General features: G+C 44.2%; 1 protein-coding gene across 1 annotated transcript in view; it reads right to left on the bottom strand.

The window, feature by feature from the left end:
• The window catches only part of LOC149313427 (CD2-associated protein-like), a 95,532-nt gene extending 92,585 nt beyond the window's left edge, over nt 1-2,947 (bottom strand). Inside the window, exon 1 of the mRNA XM_089519092.1 lies at nt 2,773-2,947. Within this exon, the coding sequence (XP_089375218.1) occupies nt 2,773-2,776 (4 nt within the window). The 5' untranslated portion in view covers nt 2,777-2,947. The remainder of the gene's footprint in view (nt 1-2,772) is intronic.
• Between the last annotated feature and the right edge of the window lie 22,769 nt (nt 2,948-25,716).

Below are 25,716 nucleotides of genomic sequence, written 5' to 3' on the forward strand. Positions count from 1 at the left end.
GTAGACAAAATATAAAGGAAGATTTTTTTTAATTCTCAATAATTTGTTGTATACAGTATATAGGCATTCTTTGCTGCACTATGTGTACATCTATAATGTACCGCTGTACTCTTAGGCTTTATTTTATTACCTGCCAATTTACAAGCAATCAAATAGAGCAAGACTTAGTGACAAACCACACATTCTTCCTAATGGGAAAAATAAAAAAAGCATTATTAGGCTCCATACAATGTATACAATCTTTTATTCCACGAAAAAACCCAGTTACTCCAGAGCTAAGCTTAGAGGAAATGCAAAAAATCAAATCAGGATTTAGGGTCTAGACAGCCATTGACCACTTCCCCCAATTATTGCATTGCCAATGCTTTGTTCTATGGAACTAAATCAGGAATTTTGTATTCAAATCTAAAATCTGAGTTCTCTTTAAAACATATTCTTCTGCATCCTAAGACTACTTTTCATCAGCTTTTCAATGCAGAACTTCCCAAATATTCTCCCTACCTCTATGTGTTCTTATTTGACATTGATATATTCTTTGCTTTTATTATTTTCAGAAGTTTGCATCATTCAACAAGTGTACAATGCATATATCTTTGCAGCTGGAATGTTTCATAGGCTTCTTTCTCCATAATCAATGTACTTATCTGCAAGTATGTCCCACTGGGCCAGGTGATTTTTAGTCTAAAGATTGTGACCACACATGTCTTGCCTGAAGCCTCTAACAACCTCCTGCAACTTTGATCCCACATTAAAGGAACCAATGAAAGTCACAGTATCACCCAAAACAAAACAAAAAACAAACACAGTGATACCTATATATTGGGCCAACCAAAGTGCACATTAGACATGTTGCAAGTTTACACCTGCAAGAAGACAGGAATATATTAGTCCTTTAATATCCAGCAGCACAACTTTGGAATCTACCTATACTGTACTTTGATTATAAAGAAAAGTTTGTCCCAGTGGGTCAAAATTGCAGCAAGCATCTGAACTGTAATCCAAGTAGGATTAGTGGGATTTCTCTGATAACTCTCTTTGCTTTCTCAAACAACCATACTTTCCAAGCGTACTGCAAAATGAAACACAAGGTGCTGAAGTAGTACTATTTACCCCCACTTTAACACAACTGGTAATGAGGTAAACACATCACATATCCATTGGCAGCAAGCCCAGGTGGTGCAGTGGTTAAGTGCCTGTACTGCAGCCATTCACTCACAATCCGCAAGGTTGTGAGCTCAATAGCAGCCATGGTTGACTCGGCCTGGCATCCTTCTGAGGTTGCTAAAATTAGGACCCAGACTGTTGGGGGCAATTAGCTTATACTTTGTAAATCACTTAGTACATTGGTAAGCAGTATAGCAATGTACTTGCTGTTGCAGTGACCATCTCCTGGGAGTAATGTCTTGCTTACTTCTCAAAAGCAGGGGGAAGAGATATGGTCACCAGCCATTTAACTCAAACTCTGTTTCTTGCACCTGAAGAATTGGGTGGTAAAGGCCACAAAGGGAGGACAACCCAAAAGAGGCAACCCCAAAACCCCCCACCCCCACCTCAAAGAAGGCTGGGTTGTCCAGAGGGACAGAAAGAGGCCACTGTTTCACACTCTCTCAGCCTCCTCTGGGGAGGAATGAGGCAAACCTTCTCTGAACAAATGGCAAACCCCCTCTGAACAAATGTTGCCAAGAAACCCCCATGTTAGGGGTTGTCATAAGTCGGAAATCACTTGAAGGCAAACAACAAGATGAAGAAGTTATGGTCCAGTGCAACACTGAAATTCTCCTCTCTTTGCTAGAGTTTCTACATGGAGTCAGGTTTCCTGTTTTCGGGAGGAAGCATGAATAAATGTGCAATTTGACACCAGCAATCTAAACACAGGAAAAAGGAAACAAAAACAAAAACCAGGACATGGTTGGAAATGACCAGAAGGCACACAACAACAACAACCACCAATGCAATTTTAGGCTGCATCAATAGAAATATAGTGTCTAGATCAGGGGAAGTAATAGTGCCACTCTATTCTGCTTTAGTCAGGCCCCACCTGGAATATTGGTCCAGTTCTGGGCACCACAATTTAAAAAGGACATTGAGAAACTGGATTGTGTCCAAAGGAGGGCGACTAAAATAGTGAAGGGTCTGGAAACCATGTGCTATGAGGAATGACTCAGGGAGCTGGGGGTGTTTAGTCTGGAGAAGAGAAGGTTAAGAGGTGATATGATAGCCCTGTTTAAATATTTGAAAGGATGTCATATTGAGGAGGGAGCAAGCTTGTTTTCTGCTGCTCCAGAGAACAGGACCCAGAGCAATGGATGCAAGCTACAGGAAAAGAGATTCCAGCTCAACATTAGGAGGAACTTCCTGACAGTAAGGGAGGGCTGTTCGACAGTGGAACAGACTCCTTCCTGGGAGTGTAGTGGAGCCTCCTTCCTTGGAGGTCTTAAAGCAGAGGCTGGATGGCCCTGTGTCCCAGGGGATGCTTTGCCTGAGAGTCCCTGCAAGGCAGAAGGGGGCTGGGCTGGAGGGCCCTTGTGGCTGTTAGAATGGTAGAGGTGGAGGAAGCCAGAAGGGCCCTCCGTCCAGTCCACCCCCTTCTGCCATGCAGGAACTCTCAATAAAAGAGTCCAACTCTAGGCTTCTACAACTCAGAGGAGGAGGAGGAGGAGGAGGGGCGGCCCAGTCCCGTCCAGGAGAGAGACCGGGGAGGGAAGGAGGGAGGCTATCCCTTGAGGAGGAGGAGGAGGAGGGGGGGGGGAGAGGGAGAGGGCCCTTCCTTACCCATGCTGTGGAAGCTTGGCCTCTCGGCCCCCGCCGCCCTCGCCTCCTCTGCCAAGCTCAGGCCGGGCGCAGGGGCGCTTCCATGAGGGTGGCTGCGGCGGCGGCGGAAGGAAGGAAGGCCTCTGGACGAGCAAGGGCCCTCCTCCTCCTCCTCCTGCAGCCTCTGAGGCCTTCCTTCCCAGGGAAGAATGGGGCCTGGTCCGGCGGGGCGCGAGGGCCGCCAGATCCCGCGAGACCCGCCCAGTGCCCGCGCGCCCCCCCTCCCTGCCCCCCCCCAGGGCTGGAGAGGAATGGGGGGCCCTCGCAGGGAGGGAGGGACTCCACTGCAGGCCCTGCCCCCCCCCCCCCCAAACGAGGCTTGGGTTTACGTTTTGTGTATGAGAGTGTTTTGAGGTTTTGCCTGTCCGTGCCCTCAGTACTTCCTGGGGGGCTCCATCCTGAGGGGGCTCCCATCTGGCCCCCGGGAAAGTGCCTCCCAAAGGCAGAATAAGGGACACGTCCCACACACACACAAGGCACACACACACAGGTCAACAACATACACAACACCTATGGACTTTGGTTGGTATGTCTACATCTGGGTATATACATATGTGTGTGTGTGTGTGTGTATAGGTACATATATGTTTGTCTGTATATATGGGTGTGTGTTTATAGATACATTTATGTTTGTGTCTATATGTGCGTGTGCATGCATATATATTTGGTTGTGAGTATATATATGTGTGTGTGTGTGCATATATGTTTGTGTATGTATATGTGTGGGTGTGCATGCCTATATATATGGATTGTGTGTGTGTGTGTGGGTATGTATATGGATGGGTGTGTTTATAAATACATATGTTTGTGTGCATATGTGTGTGTGCATGCCTGTATATATGGATGTGTGTGTGTGTGGATATGTATATGGATGTGTGTGTGTTTATAAATACATATGTTTGTGTGCATATGTGTGTGTGCATGCCTGTATATATGGATGTGTGTGTGTGTGGATATGTATATGGATGTGTGTGTGTTTATAAATACATATGTTTGTGTGCATATGTGTGTGTGCATGCCTGTATATATGGATGTGTGTGTGTGTGGATATGTATATGGATGTGTGTGTGTTTATAAATACATATGTTTGTGTGCATATGTGTGTGTGCATGCCTGTATATATGGATGTGTGTGTGTGTGGATATGTATATGGATGTGTGTGTGTTTATAAATACATATGTTTGTGTGCATATGTGTGTGTGCATGCCTGTATATATGGATGTGTGTGTGTGTGGATATGTATATGGATGTGTGTGTGTTTATAAATACATATGTTTGTGTGCATATGTGTGTGTGCATGCCTGTATATATGGATGTGTGTGTGTGTGGATATGTATATGGATGTGTGTGTGTTTATAAATACATATGTTTGTGTGCATATGTGTGTGTGCATGCCTGTATATATGGATGTGTGTGTGTGTGGATATGTATATGGATGTGTGTGTGTTTATAAATGCATATGTTTGTGTGCATATGTGTGTGTGCATGCCTGTATATATGGATGTGTGTGTGTGTGGATATGTATATGGATGTGTGTGTGTTTATAAATACATATGTTTGTGTGCATATGTGTGTGTGCATGCCTGTATATATGGATGTGTGTGTGTGTGGATATGTATATGGATGTGTGTGTGTTTATAAATACATATGTTTGTGTGCATATGTGTGTGTGCATGCCTGTATATATGGATGTGTGTGTGTGTGGATATGTATATGGATGTGTGTGTGTTTATAAATACATATGTTTGTGTGCATATGTGTGTGTGCATGCCTGTATATATGGATGTGTGTGTGTGTGGATATGTATATGGATGTGTGTGTGTTTATAAATACATATGTTTGTGTGCATATGTGTGTGTGCATGCCTGTATATATGGATGTGTGTGTGTGTGGATATGTATATGGATTTGTGTGTGTTTATAAATACATATGTTTGTGTGTATATGTGCATGCATATATATATATATATATATGCATGTATGTGTGTGTGTGTGTGTGTGTATATATATATATATACATATATGTGTGTGTGTGTGTGTATATATATATATCTACAGTGCACCTTTCCCTTACTCGGGGGATCCATTCTGGACCACCCACCCCCCACATAAAGGAAATACCACATATGTTGGAGCCTCACTGAAAACAGTGGGGCTCATGCCCGCAGTGTGGCACATGTGCCATTGCTGCTTCTGGCACACAGCTTTCAGGATAAGCTGAAAGCCTCATTTGACGTGTGTGTGTGTCTGCCACACTGCAGCATTAATACAATTTGACACTACTTTAACTGTCATGGCTCCATCCTATGGAATGTGAACTACAATAATTGTTCAGTACTTCTCTGACTTGTCAACCATAGATGATACATGGCCCATGTATATAAACTTCACACATGTTTGTCCAATGGTAATGGATTATTTTCTGTTTGTACAGCCTGAATATATGGTCAAGATCTTTGAACAGGGCTTGACCATTGCCCTTCCTGCTTCATAGAAGAAGCTGGTGGTGGTGCACAAGCAGGTCAGCTCCCAGTTGGATGCACTGATTGAGTGGATAACGGTCTATAGAGAGACGCAGTTTTAACATCCCTTTTTAAAAAGGCAGTAATAAAGTTTGCCTTCAATCCCACCATTTTGGTAATTACCAGGTAGTTTGCAGGATGTAGTTCTTGAGCATGTTGCACAACATGTGGTGAGATGTTTCAGTCCCAGGTTCGATTAATTAGCTAGGTGTGTTTCAATCTGGTTTTGGCCTGATTTGGGAATAGAGGTGGGTTCTGTCTTAACCAGCATGCTATTCTATATGTACAAGTAACCACTGGGAGAAGTGTAGAGTTTTGCAGTACAGTACCACCAACGTACCATTCACTTCTGTTTTGTATTTCCAGCTGAATCCAAGGAAATTGTAAATGAGTGTCAGATGCCAGTATTGAACTAGAGAGGGTGAACCAACTAACACAGTTCAGAGAATACAGTGGTGCCCCTGGTCAGTAAAAATGCAGATCAAGGACCAGGAATTCAACTTCTGCTGAACGTTCTGGAGAAGTTTGGTCTGGCCATCATTACATGTACCTTGGTTACATCTGATCTGGCATACTGGGTATGCCATACAGTAACATGCTGTATATAGGGCTGTTTTTTTACTTATAGATACTAACAATTAAATAGCCTTGTTGAGCAAGGTAAATTACAGACCGTACACAAGTATTTTGTTACAACAGCTTCACTGTTTCCAGGTTATGATCTATAAAGCCCTAAAAGAACAGTATTTCCCAAAAGTGCCCCTTCAAATCTTTGCATGGCGTTTCTGAGGAATGTCACGGTTCCACCACACTCAGAAACAGATATGATGGGGACATCAATCCATCCTTCTCAGCAGCCCTTATGAAGGACATCCACACACCAAGAAATATCTCCAGGTCAGATTATCACTATTCTTGTCTGTTCATCTTGGGCCATGATAATCCCAAATTTTAACTTAAACTGTCAGGCAACAAATATTGGAATCTAGGCTAAAAACCAAAAAGCTAGCAGCAAGTGAAACAAATGGTCAGGCACTAGATTTAGTACTGAGACTGCCAGATATAAGAATATACAGAACTTATAGTAAGGGTACATTTTTAAACATAAAGAATCACAAAAGAATAATGGTGGAAGCATGTACTAAATAAAGTTTAGAATAGCCCCAAAAGTAAGACACATAAAACAATGTGAGTCTCACCATAGGTTTCAGAACCTATTTCACAGTCTTTATTCATAATCGCTTAGAAGAGTCTTAGGATGAAGAGCTAAACTTTTTAAGATTTAATGTCCGTGGTGGCTTCATCAGAACCAGCCTTAGCAAGTGGAACACACTCCCTCAGAGAGTGGTGGAGTCTCCTTCATTGGAGGTCTTTAAACAGAGACTGGATGTCCATCTGTCAATGGGGATGCTTTGACTGAGAGTTCCTGCATGGCAGAATGGGGTTGGACTGGATGGCCCTTCGGGTCTCTTCCAACTCTATGATTCTAAGTTACTGTAGTTGACAAAAAGCCATTTTGTTATCTTTGAAGTCCCCCAAGCTCTTGATAAGGCCGGTGCTTGATGCATTAGCTCATCTAATTAGCAATAGTAAGTATGAAATAATTGCTGGGAGTGGGAAGAACTACAAACCGCTTGAAGCCCTCAGGTCTAGTGAGATAAGTAAAATATTTTTTACTGGTCCAAGCTACCAAATGTCCTTATAAACGAAGTTGGGTTGCTCTTCTCCAGTTTTGGTGGTCTGTCTGCCTTTGATATTGCTTTTTGTTGTTTTGTTTTTAGTATGGCAGTTTTTGTCTTAGTATTAAAACATTGTCTTTTTATCTGAATCTGTTTTTTAAATTCTGATAGGATACGGGCCGACTCCTAGTTTTGGGGAAAAGGCGAGATACACTGTTTGAGGATCAACAATATTTTGAGGCCTCTTGACAGAAATGGGGCCTAGATATTGAAATAAATAAATAATTGAAGATGGGGTCTTCCACTCTATAAGCTATATATAAGCTGTAATCATGATATTATCTGTTTTAAAGTGCATGGGCAGTTATTGTGCAAAACACTGGAGTTGCTCCTTTAAACCTGACTATAATGTTACACTCCACTAATTTCATGATGGTGCACATTTTCAGGATTACAGTATTCCATAATACAGTATATCTGTTTTAGTGCATTGTGAAAGTTGCTTAGAAGTCTCAGCTCAGGAATATTTTGAATATGGATACATCAAAATATTTCCCTATTCCCTTTTCTGATGCCATTTTTCCTGAGTGAAAATACCTTACTATTCTAGAATTACTGTCTCTGGAAATTCAGTACTTACAAGTCAACAAGGCTGTAAAGCAGAAGACAATCCTTAGTAGTATCAGGGACTAAAATGAGAACAAACAGGAGTACAGGACAAATAGGGTGTGGTAGTTATTTTTCCTTCTATTCCTCTCATCTCTCCATTTTCATTTCCAGATTTCAGAAACTGCACCTAATTTCTTTGCCAGCTCAGCTAGTAGGACTACTTTTGTCTGACACTGACATCAAAGTGTTTCTGTAACACAATTTCCCCAGAGGCAAAACTTGTTATATTTCAGTTGATAGTGCACAGAGGTGGGAGGAATGTTGCTGAGTGCTAACTACCTGTTGGGAGGGGAGGGCAGGAAAAATGTACTTTGTACACAAAACATTTCATCTCTTCCCAATAGGATGTTTTTTTGTCCATGTCATCCAGCTGAAGACTGCTCAGAGTTTATGAGAAATAACATCTTTTGATAAACTCTCATGAGGAGAAGTTACTTCAGAAATTAAACAGGCCTTCTGAGGATTGTTCATGTGGGAAACTACATATTTATTCATAGAATCAGAAGGTTCTTCAATTACAGAAGCACTGGAAAAACAAATGAAAGAGTCCTTGGATAAAGTAGCGCTTTTCAATTACTAAGCCTCCTCTTTGGCAATTGACAAGATAAAAAGACATGGAAAGCATCACAGATGTTCTGAAGAGTTATGTATACTTCATAAGTCAGTACAGGTAAGCATAAACAATGGTCTAAAGTGGCCTGAGTTACTGAATAAGGGCATGTGGCTGAAGCAACTCTTGTCACAAGAGTTTTGAGTCCATAACTTTTAGATTGTAAGCCTGCGGGCAGGGAACCGTCTATTATCCCCTCTGTTGTAAACCGCTCGGATTCCCAGTGATTGGGCGGTATATATATATATATCCTATTATTATTATTATTATTATTATTATTATTATTATTATTATAACAGCATGTGTATGCATAAACACGTGTGTGTACCTGTCATAGCTCCAAGCCCGTTAAGCCTAGACACCTGAAACTTGGCATGTATACTAAGGGAGCCCCACAGTATATAACTCAGGGTTACCCCACACACACACACACACACACATTAATTAATTTAATTGGTTTAAATATTGCCTATAGATGACAGTACCAAGTTCAGTCTACAGGCAAATCAAGCTCCTACTGAAAAAAGGGATCAAGCTGAAGCCACAGTAGGGTAAGAGTGTGCCCAGATCTGGAGATCAGAGAAGAACTAGAGCAGAAATGGCTGGAGTCAGAACCCCTGCTGCAAGGGAGTAGAAAACTACATAACAACCATGTAGCCCATCAGATGTTGCTCAACTGCAGTTCTCATTGTTGGTTGTGTGTGCCAGGATGGCAGTCCAGCTCCAGAGAGAGGCACTATTTCCACTGTTACTCCATATATTTCTGCATTCCAGCAAGCGTCTAGTTTGCTTCTGGCATTGGTTTGGTGTCAGCATCTGGCACCCACTGCCATGCTACCAATTAGAAAGAAGAACCTTCAAGGATATGTTATGTACAAAAGTCATTTGCCCCAAATCAGCCACACCTGTGAAAAGCATATCAAGAGGAGGTAAGAGGCATGCCTAAAGTTCCAGCAGTCCATGACTTGACACACACTGAACAGAAATATGATGACCAACTCTGACAGCTCCTTGACACTGATGGAAGCTTCTCATATATCATATAGAATAAGGGCTATTCTAAAGCCAGATACCTCTGTTTGCAATGTATCTTTGCAGGCTTTCACTGAGATAGCAATTGATTTTTGAATACACAGTACATGTGGCCAGTATAAATAATAATTAATAATTATAATTTGTTTTATTTATATACCGCTATTCCAAAGATCATAGCGGTGAACAGCAAGTAAGCTAATTAGCAAGTAAGCTAATTTGCCCCCAACAGTCTGGGTACTCATTTTAGCGACCTCGGAAGGATGCAAGCCTGAGTCGAGCTTGGGCCCTTTTGCTGGTCTTGAACTCGCAACCTTGTGGTTTCGAGTGAATGGCTGCAGCACAGGCATTTAACCACTGCGCCACCAGGGCTTAATGACTACACAATAACTTATTTTCACTCTCTGATGTTACTATTGACTGAAATTTAATCTCCTTTTTTATTCCATGTATTTTTCAGTATTCTATGTATTTTCCATATCTCCCTGAATAGCAGCACTTTCAGATATGTCAGTGAAACAGTAGCTTTTTCTGCTGGGAAATGAATTGCTCTGATTTATGAAGTTCAAAATAGCACCAGGTGATTCAGCCTGTGAAGAGAAAGAAAAAGTTGCTCCAGGTTTGTATCACAGCTACTCAACAGCTATTCTCAGCTTCAGCTATTAAGTGGTAAAGCAATTAAAGAAACTAACTTTGGAATGACTGAGCTAGCATCTTCAAAGAAATATATTTCATTGATGAATTGCAAAATTTACTGTACTACAGAGCTTAGAACCATTGGATGAGACTTAATGCCACAGGAGAAAAATCATAAACATTTTTTATTCAAATGAATCTTGTATATCTCCTTGATTGTATTTAACAATTTTAAATGGTTACATTAATTGATTGTATTTAATAATTTTAAATGGTTGCATTAATTCATATACACAGAGAAAAAAGGGTTGAAATAGGTTTATAATTATAAAGTATAGTGCTTTGAAGCATAATAAAGTGTTTGAACTTTGAGGAAATGTCTAACAAACAGTTTGTGACAGATAAAATATTTCCAAACTATAATTGCAGTACAGAACATTTTTGTTAGAGGGTAGAGAATGTGGCTATGTCAAAAGGAAAATCTTACTCCATAATAATACTTCACTAGTTACGTGATATTGGACTCTAAATAGATTGTTAAATATTTAAGAAATCACAAGCCTGGCATTCATGAGTATTGGGCTCTCTCAAATTCATGGAATAGTACAAGAAAATTTGTTGAAATATTAATTTCTGATTTTATAATCTGATTTTTCACTGCAATATCTCAGCTTTTGATTTTAGCAAGCAACTATGTAAGAAAGTGTTTAGATTCTTTCAAGAATTCCTTACTTCTACCAATCTCTTAAGAACTTGTCACTTCGTCAGGATTTGCTTATGGATATTTACACTGCTAATGGACTCATCAGAGTGGTGGTTTATGTAGATTTGCATTGCACGATTTAACTTTACTCCTTGAAGCTTCTTGAAGCTTAATTGTACTTCTGGCTTTTCAGAAAGGTTGAATAGAAAGATGACAGGTTTTGGGTCCTTTGTGGATGTTTTGCTTGTGATGTAGGTTGCGAGAATAGATATGGGTGGTCCCAGCCTCCTCACATCTCTCACCAGATGTGTTGAAATCTTTACATGGTTTCTCTGCCACAATGCCTCTTAAAAAAAATTTAATGACTCAAGAAGCATAGTGCTGAATTAGAAATAACATGATTTCTGTGTCTCCCCTGCCCTCCAAAAATGCATATACACTCCCTGTTCTCTCTATAGACTGTCTCCTCCAGTGCCTCAGTTTATACAGGGAGTGAATAGGGGAATCTTGCTCCAAATAGCATGTCCCCTTTGCTGTTCTTTGTTGGAGGAGACTGGAAGTAGTGTTTTGGAGTCCCACAGCCCTGAGTGTACCTTTTTATGTCCCTGGTCATCATCTCTGAAAAACAGGTTTTGAAGATTATTGCAATACTTAAAACCTAGGAAACATTTTTAACCAAGGAAATCAGCAGACGAAAATAAGCAAATGTGCCTCTTACAGGCTTTGTGCATATCTATTTTGTGCTTCACTGGGCTCCCTTTACACCTGTATCTCCTTTTTGTTTTGCTTTTAATGTACGGTTACTTTCTTTATCACCTTACATCCTTAGACAATATCATTTATTTATCCATTCTTTCATTCATTTCCCCATCTTTAAACTAGAAATAGTATCAAACCTCCTCTGAAGAAACTCACTTGGCCATGAAACCCACTGGGAGACCTTGGGCAAGTCACACTCTCTCAACCTTAGAGGAAGGCCATGGAAATCCCCCTCTGATGAAGCTTGCCAAGAAAACCCCATGATAAGGTTGCCTTAGGGCCACCAGAAACAACTTGAAGGCACACAACCCCCCAGGTCACATTCTCTCAACTTTAGATGGCAATGGCAAACCCTCTGATGCAACTTGCCAAGAAAATTCCGTGTTAAAGTCGCCTTAGGGTCACCAGAAACGATTTGAAGGCACACAACACACACACTCACCCAAGTCTGGGAGGAGGCGGTGCCTTGAGGGTGGGACTTCCCATTGGAAGGGGCAGGACTTCCTGCTGGAAGAGCAGCGCACCATCCCTCCTTGTTAGGGATCAGTTTTCTGCAGGAGAACTGGGCTTCGGTAAGGAGCTGGGCCAGCCCTGTGTGCCTCCCTGCCCCTCCTGTGGCCGCCACATGCCCTCAATAATGGCTTCACATGCAAGAGAGAGCACATGTACCATAGGCTCGCCAACACAGGCATAAGTCCACACTATAGGCCCTCCATATGTAAGGATTCCTTGTCGAAGGATTCAACCATCCATGGCTTGAAAATATTCAAAAATAAATAAATTCCAAAAGCAAATCTTGATTTTGCCATTTTATATACAAGACACCATTTTACTATGCCATTATATTTAATGGGACTTGAGCATTCAGAGATTTTGGTATCCATGGAGATTCTTGGAACCCAACCCCAGCGGATACCAAAGGCCCATTGCCTCTCCCTATATCAGCCTCCAAAATTTCGAGATCTTGAGGTAAGCGGCATTTTTGGGGTTCACTGTCATCACAGGCATATCTGGAATTTATTTATTTATTTATTTATTTATTTTTGTATGCTGCTTTTCTTCCAGAAGGGACTCAAGGTGGCTCACAGATAAAAAAAAAATTAAAAACATTGCAATAAAATTTAAACAGTTAAAATGCTCTGAAAACAGTGTACTGTATATACTCATGTAAAGTCTAGAAATTTTAGTCAAAAAATGACCCAAAAAACCTGGGTTGACTTATCCATGAGTCAATGTAAGTATTGTACTTTAACTCATATATACAGTAGAGTCTTGATTATCCGACGTAAACTGGCGGTCCCATTGGTCGGATAGCCGAAAATTTCGGATAATCCGGAGGGTCATAGGAAAAGCCTAGCAATCACTGTGAAAAGCCTTGAATCACTATGAAAAGCCTTGCAATCACTATAAAAAGCTTAGCAATCCCTATGAAAAGCCTTGCATTCACTATAAAAAGTGCGCTTGGGGCCTGGTGGTGCTTACTGCCGCACTTGGAGCCCTTTCTGGCTGGGGGCGTGGTAAAGGCTCCAAGCCATGCCCACTGACTTATCCGACGTCGGATAATCCGGAATGTCGGATAAACGAGACTACTGTATACAGAGAGAGAGAAAGCCATCCCATTTCTCTGAATAGAGTGATAAAAGGTGAGAGCTTAGTCCATCCTGGAGTACCAAAAAGAAGCATGGACCCCTCTATTCTGTCGCCCATCCAGCCTTTAGGATGAGCACAAACAGTTATGCCTGCCAGAATGTTCTTTGGCATCATTTTCCTTTGTATCATCCTTTACATCCTTTGTTACATGCTTGTAAGTTTTAGCCTCAACTTATCCACGGGTGTGGGCGATCTTGGCATGGGCAAACCTCCGGAAGGTTCCATGGGCGTCGGTGAACAAACACACACGTGAAAGTGCAGTGCAATGCTCTATTAGAGCAACTTTTACTATGCAACAAAACTGAAAGGCCTAACCAAAGTCCCACAACACAAAATCATAGACCCACCGGGCCTGTCCTCGTTGTTCCTTGACGCTCGTGCCATTTCTTGGCTTCCCTTTTGTCCAGGAGACGCTCACACCTCGGACTCTGCACCGGTTCGCTTGAAAACCTCCTCAGCCACTTCCTGCTCAGCCTTTTCCCACTCCTGTGGAAGGGGCTCATACTCCCCAGCAGTCCCCTCTCTTGTCCCACCAGCGACCCTCTAGCTCTCCCTCACTCCACTTCGGCCTGATGCCCCGCTTGGCACAGTACCTTTCTTCCAAGTCTCCTTCCCTCTGGGGGTCTGGCAACTTGACTGCCAGGTGAGGCCCCACCCGCGGCCTTCTGTGGCTACTTTGCAGCAAGATGGGACACCCCTGGCAGGCCGAGAATACCACCGCCCTCCTTTCCTCAAAGAGTCCTTCACTCGCCACACCCGGTTTCTCCTCCCCCTCCGGGGTTTTCCTTCGCCCCTTATATGGGCTTCCCCACTCCCTCTCTCCAGCTGAGGCTCCTCTGGTCCCTCCCTAGTGCCCACCTGTCGCTCCTCTCCTAACTCTGCCTTTTCCTCTCCCTCTGGGTCCCCCAGCTCCACCACCTCCACTCCGTCAGCCCTCCCAACCTCCAATCTCCTACAACGGGTTATATCAAAATCCATAATTTTGGCTCCAAAACCTACCCTCAACTTATACATGAGGTCGACTTATATTCAAGTATATATGGTAATTCAGGGGAGAGCTTCTTTGTGGCTTCTCCCAAACTGTGAAACTCCTTTCTGAGAGAGGCTTGGTTTGCAAGCCTCTGCTCATTTTTCACCAGCAGGCAAAGACCTCCTTCTTTAAGAAAGCCTTCAGCTTTTAACTGGCTGGAGTAGTACCACAAATATCTATTTTATGTTGTTGTGTGCCTTCAAGTCATTTCTGACTTATGGTGACCCTAAGGTAAATCTATCACAGGGTTTGCTGAGACTGAGAGAGTGTGACTTGCTCAAAGTCACCCAATGAGTTTCCATGGCTGAGCTGGGAATCAAACCCTGGTCTCAAACCAATACACCATGCAGGCTCTCACAACAAAAATACTGTTGCATAATATGTAGAACCAATACTCATCAAAACCAAAAAAAAAAAAAAAGAAAGCCTTACCTTCTCTACCCAAAAGAGACAACAAACGATCTTCTCGTCAGGGACAAGGCTCCTTTCATCCATACAAAGCCAATTCCTTTTGTTCCAGAGACAACAGATCCAATAGATCACAGGGATCCGACTGCAAGTCCTACGGTTGACAGCAATATCAGTTCCGAGGATTCAGAAAAAACAAAACCAAAACTCATCCAGACAATGACTGGCCGATACACACGATGGAAGGCAGACTCCTACACTTCTCCCACAGATGGGAAGAATTGACATTGAATTGAGTCCGGCCAGAGAGAGGAGAAGGAGAGGAGCTGCTTGGCAGCCATTTTGAGACCGTGTGCTCGAGACCGTGTGCTCGTTGCTGAAGGGGCGGAGCTTCTGTGAGTCACATCTGTGAGTCACAAGGGGCGGAGCTAGCAGACTAGCTTTATATACCAACTTCCAGAGCCTTCCAGAACAGTCCGGCCAAAGAGAGGAGAAGGAGAGGAGCTGCTTGGCAGCCATTTTGAGACCGTGTGCTCGAGACCGTGTGCTCGTTGCTGAAGGGGCGGAGCTTCTGTGAGTCACAAGGGGACGGAGCTAGCAGACTAACGGCGCGCGAATTTTCGTTTTCTTTAACTCAACAACTCTGCTCAAGTGGCATCAGGTTAGAATCAGATATTGAAACAGAACCTTCCCTTTAAGTGTAAGATAGCAGCCAGTACTTACCTTTAAAGAAGTATTCCCAGTAGACTGACTGTTATATTTATTACTAAAGACTTTGCAGTATGGACAACGAGGGATCTGCTGCAGTCACCTGCAACTCTTGTGGGATGTTTCTCTTCTTGCCTACAGAAGTGGAGAACTTCACATGCACCAAGTGCAAGTTGGTAGCACTCTTGGAGGAGAAAGTGCAGCAGCTGGAGTCCAGAGTAGCTACACTTCAGCATATTAGGGAACAAGAGGATTTCCTGGACTCAATAGAACTAACTATCTTGGATGAGTACCACGCAGAGGAAGATGCTAGGGTGGAAGAGGTCACTTGCCAAACAGAGGAGGCAGACAGCTGGAGGAATGTCACAAAGAGAAGTAAGCCAAGAAGGAATTGTTTGGGGAGCTTGCAGCTAGAGAATCGATTCGAAGCTCTTTCCCTTATCAAGGAGGATGAAGAAGAGCAGCCTGGACAGACTTCTGGGACAGAGCAGGGGAGCCTGAGAGTCCCACCCAAGGGAACAGTCGCTGCTAAGCCTCGGAGGAGGCGTGTGGTCGTAGTGGGGGACTCCTTGCTGAGGGGTACCGAAGCAGTGATTTGTAGGCCTGACAAGAGTCTCGAGAGGTGTGTTGTCTCCCAGGGGCAAAGATCCGTGATGTGACAGAGAGACTGACAAGACTGGACAAGCCTACTGACCAATACCCCTTCCTCTTGGTCCACGTGGGAACTAATGATACTGCAAGACACAGCATTCAGAACATCAAAAGGGATTACGAGGCGCTTGGTAGGAAGCTGAAAGGAATGGATGTACAGGTGGTCATCTCGTCTCTTCTGCCAGTTGAAGGGTCCAGGAAGGGAGAGGAAAATAGCGGATGTGAACAACTGGCTTCGCAGATGGTGCCGCCGAGAAGGATTTGGATTCTTCGATCATGGGCTGCGGTTCCATGAGGAGGGACTTCTTGCAACGGATGGGTTGCATCTCACGCCAGTTGGAAGAAATGTCTTTGCCAACAGTCTCAAGAACTTGATCAGGAGGGCTTTAAACTGAGTTCCGAGGGGAAGGGAGACAATATTAAGGAAGGCGAAAGGGCTGGAGAAAATAGTCAAACAGACATAGAGGTAACAACAAAAAAAGTGCAAGGACCCAACAGTGGGAAGCAAAATAACTTGCACAAGCAGCAAGAAAATGGGACCCGTGATCTGCGATGTCTCTACACTAATGCACAGAGCATGGGAAATAAGCAAGATGAACTTGAACTCCTAGTACAGCAAAGCAAATATGATATAATAGGCATCACTGAAACCTGGTGGGATGAGTCTCATGACTGTAATGTGGAAATAGAGGGGTATAACCTTTTTAAGAGAAATAGGCCAAACATGAAAGGAGGAGGAATAGCACTATATGTCAGAGATATTTACACCAGAGAAGAGATCCAGGACATCAATCATGGAAGCCAGGAGGAGAGCATCTGGATAAGAATCAAAGGGGAGGGAAACAACAAGGGTGTTACGGTGGGAGTCTACTACAGACCCCCAAGTCAGACGGAGGAATTGGATGATGCCTTTCTAGAACAGATGACCACACACTCAGAAAGGAGAGATGTAGTAGTGATGGGCGCCTTCAACTACCCTGATATTTGCTGGAAGTCAAACTCAGCCAAATCCTCAAGGTCTCTCTAGCAATTTCCTCACTTGCCTGGAAGACTATTTCATGGTCCAAAAGGTGGAAGAGGCAACAAGGGGGTCAGCTATTTTGGATCTGATCCTAACCAACAAGGATGACTTGGTTAATGGGGTGCAAGTGGTGGGATCCTCAGGTGGAAGTGACCATGTTCTCCTGGAGTTTGTTATACAGTGGAAAGGAGAAGCCAGGCAGAGTCAGACACACATCCTAGACTTTAGGAGAGCGGATTTCAGTAAACTTAGAGAAGTATTGAGGGCGATCCCATGGTCAGAAATACTAAAAGATAAAGGCGTTCAGGACGGATGGGACTTTCTCAAAAGGGAGATACTGAAGGCACAATTTCAAACAGTTCCAGTGAGAAAGAAAAACGGGAGGTGTCTCAAGAAACCAGGATGGATGACTAAGGAACTTTCAACGGAGATGAGTTTGAAACGGAAGATGTATAAGAAATGGAAAAAGGGGGAAATCACAAAAAAGGAATTCAAAGAAACAGCAGGCATGTTTTGGGGTAAAGTCAGAAAAGCTAAAGCGCAGAATGAACTCAGGCTTGCTAGAGAGGTTAAGAACAATAAAAAGGGCTTTTTTGGATCTGTCCGCAGCAAGAGGAAGAAGAAGGAAACGATAGGGACACTGCGTGGAGAAGATGGCAAAATGGTAAGAGAAGACAGAGAAAAGGCAGAGTTACTCAAGACCTTCTTTGCCTCAGTCTTCTCATAAAAGGCAAAGGGTGCCTAACCTGAAGATAATGGAGCAGAGGACAGAACAGGGGGATTTCAGCACAGAATAAGTAAAGAGATAGTAGAGGAATACCTTGTTAATCTAAATGAATATAAGTCTCCAGGACCAGATGAACTACATCCAAGAGTATTAAAAGAGCTGGCAAATGTAATATCGCAGCCATTGGCAATAATAGTCTTTGAGGACTCCTGGAGAACATGAGAAATCCCAGCAGATTGGAGGAGGGCAAACGTTGTCCCCATCTTCAAAAAGGGGAAGAAAGAGGATCCCTACAATTATCGTCCAGTCAGTCTGACATCAATCCCAGGAAAGATTCTAGAGCAGATCATTAAACAGAGTCTGTGAACATCTAGAAAGCAATGCCATAATCACAAAAGTCAACACGGGTTTCAGAGAAAGAAGTCATGCCAGACAAACCTTATCTCCTTCTTTGATAAAATTAGCCGTTTGGTAGATGAAGGGAATGCTGTGGATGTAGTAGATCTTGATTTCAGTAAGGCCTTTGACAAGGTTTCCCACGACATTCTTGCAAACAAGCTTGTCAAATGTGGGCTAGACAAAGTAACTGTTAAATGGATCTGTAATTGGTTGACCGGCCGAACCCAAAGGGTGCTCAACGATGGCTCTTTTTCCTCCTGGAGGGAAGTGACCAGTGGGGTCCCACAGGGCTCTGTCCTGGGCCCAGCGTTATTCAACATCTTTATCAATGACCTGGATGACAGAATTGGGAGCACACTTATCAAATTTGCAGATGACACCAAATTAGGAGGAATAGCTAATACTCCAGAGGACAGGATCAAGATTCAAAATGATCTGAATAGACTAGAAAGCTGGGCCAAAGCTAACAAAATGAAATTCAACACGGAGAAATGTAAGGGCAGAAAAATGAAATGCACAGATATAGGATGGGAGACACATTGCTGAATGAAAGTACATGTGAAAGAGATCTAGGAGTCCAAGTAGACCATAAGTTGAACATGAGTCAGCAGTGTGATGCGGCAGCTAAAAAGGCCAATGCAATTCTAGGCTGCGTCAATAAAAGTATAGTGTCTAGATCAAGGGAAGACATAGTGCCACAATATTCTGCTCTGGTCAGGCCCCACCTGGACTATTGTGTCCAGTTCTGGGCGCCACAATTCAAAAAGGACATTGAGAAACTGGAGCCATGTGTCCAAAGGAGGGGAACCAAAATGGTGAAGGGTCTGGAAACCATGAAGCCCTACGAGGAACGACTCAGGGAACTGCTGGGGATGTTTAGCCCGGAGAAGAGACGGTTAAGAGGTGATATGATAGTCCTGTTTAGATATTTGAAGGGATGTCATATTCAGGAGGGAGCAAGCTTGTTTTCTGCTGCTCCAGAGAATGGGACCCGGAACAATGGATGGAAGCTACAGGAAAAGAGATTCCAGCTCAACATTAGGAGGAAGTTCCTGAGAGTAAGGGCTGTTTGACAGTGGAACGCACTCCTTCCTCGGAGTGTAGTGGAGTCTCCCTCCTTGGAGGTCTTCAAACGGAGGCTGGATGGCCATCTGTCAGGGATGCTTTGATCTGGATTTCCTGCATGGCAGAATGGGGTTGGACTGGATCAGGGCCCTTGGGTCTCTTCCAACTCTACGATTCTATGATTCTATGATAATACAATTCAGCAGAAACGGAGACCTTCCCCAGGCCCACTGCCCCTTCCTCCCCAGAAAGGACATCCCTTGACCAACATCTAGGCAGGTACCTGCAGGTCCTTCTCCTTCTATGGAGCCCTGGTCAAAGGGGTCTTCTCCTCCTTCCAGACGGGAGATGAGATCTGGTTTGCGATATTCTGCCAAAGAAAACAGTTAGGACTCTGTCAAAGTCCTTAGGCCTTCCAAGGGAGCTCCCCCAGACCCAGGCTTTGCCCGTCTGCTCCGATTTCTCCCTCTCCACCAAGAAAATCCTAAGATTAGAGAAGTGTCCCTTGCTATATCTCCTGAGAAGGAATGGAAAAGGCGTTTCAGGGCTGGCCCTGTCCTTCAGCTCGCCCAGGAGGCAGAAGCTGGGTCTTGGGGGGATGCCTCTGTTTGTGGGGTGGCCTGTTGCCCACTTGTTGCCCATTGCCAGATCTATATACATGGAATAGGAGTGGGAGCCATCTTGGCCATCAGCCCCATGGCTTGGCCTGGCTCTCTCTGGGATGCGAGTGCAGATGACCCCAGGGAGGAGGACCTCTTCCCAAGGGGGCTTTCCCTCCCAAACCCTAGGGAACCAGCAGGAGGGGGATGAGCCGGGATGCTGCCTCACAGTGCAGTGACTGGACATCAGAGTGGACAATGTCCACCAAAGAGGAGTCTGCCCCTGAAGGCGCAAGGCATCCTTACCCAGAGAGGCCACGTTCCCATAAGTCTCCAGCATGACCTCCTTTTAGAGAGTCCGCTGGCCCCGATCCCGGAGGTCCCAGTCCCCCTTGGTGAAAACCACGGCCACCTCCTCAAAGGAGACCCAGGCTGGAAAAGAGGAGGGAAGGACAGCATGAGGCCGATCTAGCACAAATCTAGAGCGATGGAGCTGTGTCCGGATGATGCTATGCAACCCCTCTGGGGAATTGGGGGCGTAATCGCAGCAGATAAGGATCACCAATTAGCAGACACTAATCCTCCTTTGCATGTCCTCCCACCCTGAGGCCTGCCATCAACAGCAGAACAATATAGAGATGGAATTCTTCAGTCTGTCTGTCTGTCTATCTATCTATCCATCCGTCTATCCGTCCGTCTATCTGTCTGTCTGTCTTCTATGCCAACATTCTCTAAAGATGCCAGCCAGAGATGCTGGCGAAACGTCAGGAATAAACTCTTCTAGAACATGGCCACAGAGCCCCTGAAAAGCTCACAAAAAACTAACGGTGAAAGAGCCAAGTGGAACAGAGGTAACCGATAGGCGACCGAATACACAACGCATGGCAGATGCCCATCCATGCGCCATGTGCCATAGCATGCGCAACGTGACACAGACGTTCCCCACCAGAGTGAAGAGACAGGCGGAAAATGAGAAGGTGGTGGGGAAGGGAAGGGGGAACGGAAAGGCAAGGCGATGGGACTCACCTGCTTCTGGGGCCGCTCTCTGTCGCCTGGGCCCCCGGTTTCTCCCGGGCTGCCATGCCTTCGCAGGTATCTGGGAGAGGAGAGGGGCTTCTGCCGTCAAAGCCCACCCTGGTTGCCTGATCCCCATTCTCCCTTCGGACCCCTTCGGAGGTCTGGACTCCGGCTGGGGCTGGTGTCCCAGGCCCTGATCCTCTCCTTCAGCACAAGGCGACTCAAGCTTGCTCTCTCCTCCGTACGACATGCCTTCAAACACGGGAGTCCCACACAAGGGCCAAACATTGAGAAGCCGAGGCTAGCCCCACCCTCTTCTGTCGTGTAGGAACGCTCCATCGAAGCACCCCGTTTTGACAGATGGCCATCCAGCCTCTGTCCAGAAACAGCCTGCAAAGAGGGAGCCTCCCCCAAAATCTCCAAACGCTCCGTCTTCCAATGTCAGAGAGCTCTTACTGTCAGGAAGTTCCTCCCGATGATGAGGAAGAATAGCTCTTTTCCTGGAGCCGGCATCCATTGCTGCGTTGTGTCCTGTTCTCTGGAGCATCAGAAAACAAGCTTGTCTCCATTTGAAACTGTGGTGCTTGTTGTGTTTTCCCTCTTGGTTTTATAATCCTCCTGATCTCTGTCCATATCTTGTTGGGGTTTTCCCCACCTTTGGTTCTTTGCAGATACTCTTCCATAAATTGCTTTGCTTCTTCTACATTTGTTCTCCTAATTCTCTTATTCCTTCTGGTACTTCCCATCTATATGGTCTTCCATCTTGTCTCAATTGTGTTGTTAAGAACTGAGAGTCTTGTTGTTTTCAAAGTAATCTCATAGGTATCTCTTTAAAAAATGTCATGCTTTCCCTTGATCTGTTAACGGAGATTCGTTTTGACTTTGAAGTAGTGTATGTCTTACGCTTCGACGTATGAAATAAACAACAACATCTCTCGGCAGATCTCTTTGTGCCGCAACTTGAGAGTTCGCTCGGAAAGATCTATCAATCTCGTCATGCTGTCTTTATCTAGAAACTATCCCAGTATTATCGGTGCTAATTTACACATCAAGTCTTCCTCTTTCTCCTCAGGGAGACCTCTAATCTTAATGCATTTCTCCCGAAATTTCAGTTCCCAGATAGCCTTTCCGTCGAGGTCCTCTTCCTTTCTCCCTCTTAACTCTTTCAATTCTTCTTCTGCTTTTTCCGTCTGGTCTTCTAGTTTATTTAATCTCTGTTTTGTACGAACAATTTCTGTTGACAGTCTTTCCATAGAATTGTTTATCTCCTTCAAATCTGTCCTTCTCTCCTGGAGTCTCTCTGTCTGAAAGTCTCAGTTCCCTCCGTGTTTCATTTAGCTCTGTTCTCAGTTTCTTCGCCTCTTCCAAACCCATTCAGTTAGAACCAGCCTTCTCAGCTGTTGTGGCCTAGGCCCTGCCCTGTTCCCTCTTCCGGAAGCCATGTCTTCTATTAGCTGTCTTCCTCAGGGATCTCTTCTCCAACAACCTCCATTCTTCAAAGCATAGGTTCAGAATTTTACAATACAAAACTGAGTCTATATCACTGAGTCAACTGTTATTCTATACGTACAATTTCTAGTACTTTTTAGTCTTACTCTATTTACCTTCCATAAAATTAATCAGTTTATATCTCTAAGTTTTAAATTCATTGGGAGAAGAAAGAAAGAAAAAATATTTAAATATAAAAGAGTAGAAATGTCAAATTATTTCACGTCGTCAGTAAAGAGGACATAAAAAGAAGGCCTATTTTTGTCTATTGATCAATGTGTAGATCTGTGTGTCTCTATCTAGTAATACTAGTCATACTAGTTTTACCCCCTTCTCCTCTCTCCCGAGTTAATGCTCTTCAATCAACTTGCAGTTCAATCAATCACTTGAGGATCTGGATCACTTTCTAGGTTCTGATGTTTCTTCTCCCAATGTTTGTTGCAATTTGAATTAAACACAAAACAAGAGAATTAGCATAGACTACTAATAGATTGCCAGAAAACCCATCAACTTCTCTCAAAATAGCAATACTTCTCAAGTTTTCCTTAGAAACATCGTCAAAAAAGACTTCTGAACTACAAATCCCATCAAGCTTTGCTCTCTTTTTTTTTTGCATGCTCCAAAGTCAGACACCTGCCCCTTCACAAAATATCGTCTTGAATCAGCCTTTCAAAACTACATTTCCCAGAGTTCCCGGGTGGCCGTGACGTCGCTTCTTTTATCAAGTCGTCTTAAAAAGTCCAATTTGGGGCTATAAATCCACCTTGTTTTACAATATTTACAATTAGACTCGATAAAAGATAAAAGATAAAAGAAAAGCCAGTGTATCACTTTAAAAATTCCTCTTGGGTTGGAGCGACTTCTCTGCCTACAATTCCCAGCAAGCTTTGCGAAGCTGTGAGTTCCAGGCTGCACCAAGTGTGTCTTGCTTTATGTCATTACTTTCCTCCTCCTTTCTTTTCCGCGTCGTCCTTCTTCCTCCTTCCATCCTCTTCCCTTCCTCAGCTTCCTTCCATTGCAAACCCTCTAATCATAATCCCAATTAACCCTTTAAAAAGCAACCAAGAACGAGGGAAGGGAAAGGATTCATTGGGAGAAATAGAGGGTTTGCAAGGGAAGGAGGCTGAGGACGAAGGAGGAAGAAGAAAGAGAAACGGGGGCATTATTAAAAGCAGCTGAGGAAGTGGGAGGTTTTAGAGGGTTTGAAGAGAAAACACAGCCAAGTGTATGGACACAGAAGTTACTACTCAACATAAGGGTTTATTATTACAAAATCCATTAAAACAAAGGTTCAGTAATAGCTGCTGTAACAAAGGGCTAGCAGCAGGGAGTGACCCAGTCTAAACATTCAAAGTTACACTAATTAAAAAGGCTACTATACCAAACAGATGCAATAATAACAATCACAACAATAAAAGAACACTAAACTAATGCAATACATCAAATAAGATAATACTTTTAAAAACTATAAGAGCAGTAGGCCATTTGGGCTCTGCTGCCTCCTCCTCCTCCTCCTCCATTGATGGGAGCCTGGGCTGGTTTTGCTGGCCTTGTCCCACTGGAAGCTAGTTCCTGCCATTCTCTGGAGATGGCCAGGTGGAAGGAAGGAAGGAAGGAAGGAAGGAAGGAAGGAAGGAAGGAAGGAAGGCAGGAAAAGGACATTTCCTCCTGAGGCTGGAGCTGCCTGGGCAGAGAGGAGGCGTGTGTGCCATGCCAGACTCAGGGGCAGCAGAGACCCCCGTCCCTTTGCTTCTGGCTCCCAGAGTCCTGGGTCTGGGGTCTTCCTCTTCCATGGGAAAGGGACCAGGATGGAGGGAGAGGGGAGGAGGAAGGGGAGGGGAGGGGAGGGGAAAGGGGAAGAAGGGAAAGGGAAAAGAGGAAGGAGAAGAAGGGAGGAAGGAAAAAGGGAAGGAAAGAGGGAAGGAAGGAAAGAGGGAAGGGAGGGAGGGAAGGAGGAAAAAGAAAAGCGAGAAAAGAAATAAGAGGGAAGGAAATAGGGAAGGAAGCAAGGGAGGAAGGAAGGAGGGAAGGAAGGAAGGAAGGAAGGAAGGAAGGAAGGAAGGCAGCAGAAAGGAAGGGAGGGAGGATAGAAAGAGGGAAGGGAGGAAGGAAGGAAGGAAGGAAGGGAGGGAGGGAGGGAGGGTAGAAAGGAAGGAAAGAAGGAAGGAGGGAGGGAAGGAAGGCAGTAGAAAGGAAAGAAAGAAAGAGGGAAGGAAGGATGGATGAAAAGAAAGAAGGAAGCAAGGTAAGGAAGCAAGGAAGAGAAGAAGGAAGGAGGGAGGGAGGGAGGGAGGGAGGGAGGGAGGGAGGGAGGGAGGGAGGGAGGGAAGGGGAGGGAAGAAGGAAGGAAGGAGTGGAGGAAGTAAAAAGAAAGGCAGGAATGAGGGAAGGAAGTGGATGGAGAGAGAGAAAGAAGAAGGATAAGGAAGGAAGGAAAGAGGGAGAGAGGGAGGGAGGGAGGAAGGAGGGAAGGAAGAGAGGGATGGAGAGAGACAGAGGAAGGAAAAAGAAGGAAAGAAGGGAGATAGGGAAGGAGGAAAGAGGGAAGGAGAATGAAAGTAAGAAAGAGGAAGGAAGGAAAGAGGTAATAAAGGAATGAAAGAAAAAAAGGAATGCGAGAAGGAGGAAATAATAGAATCATAGAGTTGAAAGAGACCGCAAGGGCCCTGATCCAGTCCAACCCCCTTCTTCTGCCATGCAGGAACTCTCCATCAAAGCATCCCCATTGACAGATGGCCATCCAGCCTCTGCTTAAAGACAGCCTCCAAGGAAGGAGACTCCACTATAATCTCCGAGGAAGGAGTGTGTTCCACTGTAAAACAGCCCTTACTCTCAGGAAGTTCCTCCGAATGCTCAGCTGGAATCTCTTTTCCTGGAGCTTGCATCTATTGCTCCACTGGGTCCTATTCTCTGGAGCAGCAGAAAACAAGCTTGTTTCCTCCTCAATATGGCATCCCTTCAAGTATTTAAACAGGGCTCTCATATCACCTCTTAACCTTCTCTTCTCCAGGCTAAACATCCCCATTTACCTAAGTCTCTCCTCATAGGGCTCCATGGTTTCCAGACCCTTCACCATTTTAGTCGCTCTCCTTTGGACACATGGCTCCAGTTTCTCAATGCCTTTTTTGAATTCTTTCCCCCAGAACTGGACACAGGATTATTCCAGGTGGGGCCTGACCAGAGCAGAATAGAGGGGCACTTTTACTTCTCTTGATCTAGACACTATACTTACTGATGCAGCCTAAAATTGCATTGGCCTTTATTAGCTGCTGCATCACACTGTTGACTCATGTTCAACTTATGGTCTACTTGGACTCCTAGATCCCTTTCACACGGATAAGTCTCTCATTCACCCATAATCCTATATCTGTGCATTTCATTTTTCTGCCTTTAATGCAGTACCTTACATTTCTCCCTGTTGAATTTCATTTTGTTAGCTTTGGACCAGCTTTCTAGTCTGTTCAGGTCATTTTGAATTTTGATCCTGTCCTCTGGAGTATTAGCTATTCCTCCAAATTTGATAAGTATGTCCC

Source organism: Sceloporus occidentalis, unplaced genomic scaffold, assembly GCF_023333645.1.
Source record: "Sceloporus occidentalis isolate IW3139 unplaced genomic scaffold, rSceOcc1.0.p SCAF_4, whole genome shotgun sequence".
Taxonomy (NCBI): domain Eukaryota; kingdom Metazoa; phylum Chordata; class Lepidosauria; order Squamata; family Phrynosomatidae; genus Sceloporus; species Sceloporus occidentalis.